The sequence below is a fragment of the Cebus imitator genome, unplaced genomic scaffold, assembly GCF_001604975.1.
Source record: "Cebus imitator isolate Cc_AM_T3 unplaced genomic scaffold, Cebus_imitator-1.0 Scaffold658, whole genome shotgun sequence".
NCBI classification, from domain to species: domain Eukaryota; kingdom Metazoa; phylum Chordata; class Mammalia; order Primates; family Cebidae; genus Cebus; species Cebus imitator.
The window spans coordinates 720,226-724,681 of NW_016107973.1; the positions used below are offsets into that span (position 1 = coordinate 720,226).

General features: G+C 46.3%; 1 protein-coding gene across 5 annotated transcripts; it reads right to left on the bottom strand.

Moving 5' to 3' along the window:
- Positions 1-257: 257 nt before the first annotated feature.
- LOC108295777 (protein BEX1) lies at positions 258-1,946 on the bottom strand. 5 transcript variants are annotated; one of them, XM_017518080.2, is made up of 3 exons: positions 1,763-1,946; positions 1,269-1,346; positions 258-893 (listed from the first exon to the last, which is right to left on the bottom strand). In XM_017518080.2, exon 3 carries the CDS (start codon positions 886-888, stop codon positions 502-504), a length of 387 nt encoding a protein of 128 aa, XP_017373569.1. In that variant the 5' UTR covers positions 889-893; positions 1,269-1,346; positions 1,763-1,946; the 3' UTR covers positions 258-501. The 5 variants fall into 5 exon arrangements, with proteins under 5 accessions (XP_017373569.1, XP_017373568.2, XP_017373570.1 ...); XM_017518079.2 differs by having other exon boundaries at positions 1,258-1,338; positions 1,763-1,927; XM_017518081.2 differs by having other exon boundaries at positions 1,258-1,346; positions 1,763-1,885.
- Between the last annotated feature and the right edge of the window lie 2,510 nt (positions 1,947-4,456).

Consider the following 4,456-nt stretch of genomic DNA (forward strand, 5'->3'; position numbering starts at 1 on the left):
CCAGAGGTAAGCTGAAATTGAGATTCTGTCACAAATGTTTAATAAGTGTTCACATTGCTTTTATAAGGTGCTCATATATAAGTAATATGAGTTCCATTTTGAAAAATAAGGAATGATGGATAAGCAAGAATAAAAATTCCTCTTAATTCTACCACAGAGATAAACATTATTTATTAAATATGTGTGTGTATATATGTATATATACATGATTGTTTATGTTCATATTTAAGATTTAAAGTAAAAAAGAATGCAGAGAATGCTTTTTAAAACTGCTTTATTAACATCACAATATATAATGAGCATCTTTCCATGCAATAGGTAAAACTCCCCTGCTGACAGAAACTTACAAACTGGGTCAGAAACAACATTCAGTTAGAAGCTGGTATCAGGAGACCCACAAGAAATAAGTAACATCAAAAGGTTTGCAACAAAGGTACACCACAAATATGTAAGTTTAGGAAGCAGGGGTCTTCATATTAACTTCAGGGAAATCATCAGGATTCAGGGCATAAGGCAAAACTCATCGTGATGGTCATGGTGAGGGGGGTCAGTGCTGACAGCCCGCAGACTATGACTCAACTGCTTTTCCCTCAGCTTTTCCATCAGCTGTCTCACCTCCTCCCCAAGCCTTTCCATATTCTCCTCTCTCATCCTTGCCTGTGGTTCTCCAAGCCTATGCATCATGTCCCATCTATACTGCAGGATGGGCTGCCTAACGCGGAACCGCCTACGATTTCCTCTGGGCACACAGTATTCACCAGCATCCAAAGGGAGGGCCAAGGGCTCCCCTTTATTAGCAAGTTGCTTCTTTTCATCTTTTTCTTCATTTTCCTGGTTGACATTTTCCACGTTGAGATTGTTTAACGCTCGTTCCTCTTTGGACTCCATTACTCCTAGGAGACAAGAGAGAAAAAAAGAGACTCAATTCTTGGTGAACTGATCAGCACCGAGGACAGAGACCCTACTACACACCTTTCAAAATTCAGAGCCCTGGACTTCAAAAGCCTTTTTAAAATTTCATTTTTTTTTTCACCAGAGAGGTCCAGTGTGCCCTCGCGGGGGGGCAGTCCAAGCCCCTCCCTCCGGCAAAGCCCACCATCTTCCCTGTAGATCCATCTCCAGGCCTCTGCAGGCACCAAAATGGAGGACGAGCATGGGGTGGGGGAGGGGGAGGATTGAGAAGTGTGGGGTGAAGGCATGGATTGGGGTCTCAGACTGGGCTTTCCTCACGTTCCGACCCCCGCCCGACTACCGTTCCTCGCACCGACCTGTGCCTATCCTTGCGATCTCTTCCTCCTCCCGATTCTTGACGCGAGGTGCGCCGCCGGACACTTAGGCCTGCAGACCTGCAGAAAGGCAGGGGGCGGGGAGTGGGGGCTGCTGCAGCGGAACGCTAGAGACGGCCCGACGCCACCCAGCCCCTTCCCCGTCCCGGGCCCGGGCCCTCCTCGCCGCGCTCGCCCCCCGCCTCAGCCGCCCCGCCCCCCAAGCTGACCACCATTTTCTGCACCAAGAAGGGCGGGGCAGGGGTGTCGGAAAAGCTTGCGCAGGTGGCGGAGGCAGGTGTTCCCGAAGGGTCGTAGCCTCAGGACCGCCGGCTCCCGCGGGGCCGGGCACCTCTCGGCTCACGGAAGGCGGCGGGGCCCGGGGTCTGCTTCACGGTGGACCGGCTGCGTCACCGCGCGGCTCCCCCGGGGTGGGTCATCCTCAGCCGGGGCCGCTCCCCAACACCAACCCCTGGGATCCTCTCCAGGTCCCTCACCTGCTTCCCCTCCGCTTCCTACTTTCGGGGCCGCCCCGGCCCGCACGTCCTCAGGGACACCTGGAGCAGGTACCGCCGCCGAGAAGGGAGCGAGCGACAGCGGCTCTGACGCCAGAGCGAGACCAGACTCGCTTGGCAGGTCACGTGGGGCTGTTGTCATCGCCACCGGCTCCGCCCCCGTCCCACGCCCCCTCCTGCAGCCCCGAGTCAGGCGGGGCTTTCAGGCCAGCCCCCATCCACACCGGGAGTCCCTTTTAACATCCGCAGCCTGGGCTTTGCCACTCTCCCTTCTTTGTGTGTTCTTCGGACTTCCTCTGCCTGCCCAGGAAGGAACATATCATCTCAGGGAGCTGTTAGCCGTTCCCACTCTGGGGACTTGCCTCTCTCTGCCCTTGGCTCCCAGGATTCACCTCCTTCTGTCCTCTCTCCTACCAATACTCTGTTTTCCCTCCACTAAAACTAGTGGAAGAGGTATATCAGAAAAGGAGCCCAAGAGATTAGAATTTTCTCATTCTTAATACCTTTCTGTACTTTTTCATATGAAACAAAAAAATATATATGGCTTAAAAAAGGAAAAAAATTTATTTTTATTTGAAAAACGGGATTAAAGTTGGGGAAAACATCCTAACCACCTGTCCTGTTAAATCATATAAATATAGACTCTACAGACAGCTGCTTTTTTAGAACTTGGAAAAGGACAGGGCAGCTGATGACTCCCCTTTTGAGGGGCCCCTGGACATATGAGGACCTTCTTTGAGATGAACTAGTGAGTTGTAGTGCTACAGAGCTTTCTTGGGTTTTCAGAACTAAAAGAAAAAAAAAAGACATTTTTCACAAATTTCTGGTTCAAATGATAATAAGTACGCCTTTATTTGCAGATCAAATAATCATGAATTCAGGAAATTCAAAGAGGTGTATGGTTAATCTGCTATAAGAATAAGAATTGATTTTAAAAAGGGTGCAGATACAAGATAAATATTACAAACTTACTCATAAATTTATTTGGAAATGCAAAGGACCTAAAATAGACAAATACTTTTTTAAAAATATCCTAGGCCAGGCGCGGTGGCTCATGCCTGTAATCCCAGCACTTTTGGGAGGCCAAGACGGGCGAATCACGAGGTCAAGGGATCGAGACCATCCTGGCCAACATGGTGAAACACCGTCTCTATTAAAAATACAAAAATTAGCTGGGCCTAGTGGCCCGCGCCTGTAGTCCCAGCTACTTGGGAGGCTGAGGCAGGAGAATCACTTGATCCCAGGAGGCGGACATTGTAGTGAGCCAAGATCACGCTACTGCACCCCAGCATGGTGACAGAGCGAGACTCAGACTCAAAAAGAAAGGAAAAGAAAAACAAAAATCCTACAAATCTTGAGAGTTACGTTATATTATTTCAAGACTTAAATTGTAATAATACAGTTAATGTAGTAGTTAACACAGACCTGTGGATCAATAGAACGGAATAGGGAGTCCAGAAATAGACTGATACATATGTTGTTAATTAATTTTTGACAAAGATGTCGAGATAATTCAATATGGAAAGTATAGTGTTTTAACAAATGGTGCTAAAATAACAGAATTCTTTTTTTTTAAATTTATTATACTTTAAGTTTTGGGATACATGTGCAGTTTGTGCAGGTTTACTACATAGGTATATGCGTGCCATGGTAGTGGTTTGCTCCATCCATCGCCCCATCATCTACATTAGGTGTTTCTCCTAATGCTATCCCTCCCTAATCCCCTCACCCCCTGCTATTCCTCCCCTAGCCCTCCACCCCCCAGGCCCCACTGTGTGATGTTCCCCTCCTTGTGTCAGTGTGTTCTCATTGTTCAACTCTCACTTATGAGTGAGAACATGTGGTGTTTCGTTTTCTGTTCTTGTGTCAGTTTGCTAAAAATGGTTTCCAGTTTCATCCATGTCCCTGCAAAGGACATGAATTCATCCTTTTTTATGGCTGCATAGTATTACATGCTGTATATGTGCCACATTTTCTTTATCCAGCCTATTATTGATGGGCATTTGGATTGGTTCCAAGTTTTTGCTATCGTGAACAGTGCCACAATAAAATACGCGTGCATGTGTCTTTATAATAGAATGATTTATAATCCTTTGGGTATATACCCAGTAATGGGATTGCTGGGTCAAATGGTATTTCTAGTTCTAGATCCTTGAGGAATCGCCACACTGTCTTCCACAAAAGTTGAATTAATTTACACTCCCACCAACAGTATAAAAACGTTCCTATTTCTCCACATCCTCTCCAGCTTCTGTTGTCTCCTGATTTTTAAATGATCACCATTCTAACTTGCGTAAGGTGATATCTCAATGTGGTTTTGATTTGCATTTCTGTAATGACCAGTGATGAGCTTTTTTTCATATGTTTGTTGGCTGTATACATGTCTTCTTTTGAAAAGTGTCTGTTCATATCCTTTGTCCACTTTTTGATGGGGCTGTTTTTACTTGTAAATTTGTTTAAGTTTTCTATAGATTTTGAATGTAGCCCTTGTCAGATGGGTAGATTGAAAAAAAAATTTTTTATTGTACTTTAAGTTCTGGGGTACATGTGCAGATCTTGCAGGATTGTTGCATAGGTGCACACATGCCATATTGGTTTGCTGTCTCCATCCCCACCCCTGTCACCTACATCAGGCATTTCTCCCACTGCTATCCCTCCCCAATATCCCTGCTCCCT

Excerpts from the sequence above, each read along its gene's own strand:
- LOC108295777 (XM_017518079.2), bottom strand. The coding sequence starts at position 1,922 with ATGACAACAGCCCCACGTGACCTGCCAAGCGAGTCTGGTCTCGCTCTG. Across the intron at positions 1,339-1,762 it reads AGGAAGCGGAGGGGAAGCAG|GCCTAAGTGTCCGGCGGCGC; the intron begins GTGAGGGACCTG and ends GCAGGTCTGCAG. Across the intron at positions 894-1,257 it reads TAGGCACAGGTCGGTGCGAG|GAGTAATGGAGTCCAAAGAG; the intron begins GAACGGTAGTCG and ends CTTGTCTCCTAG.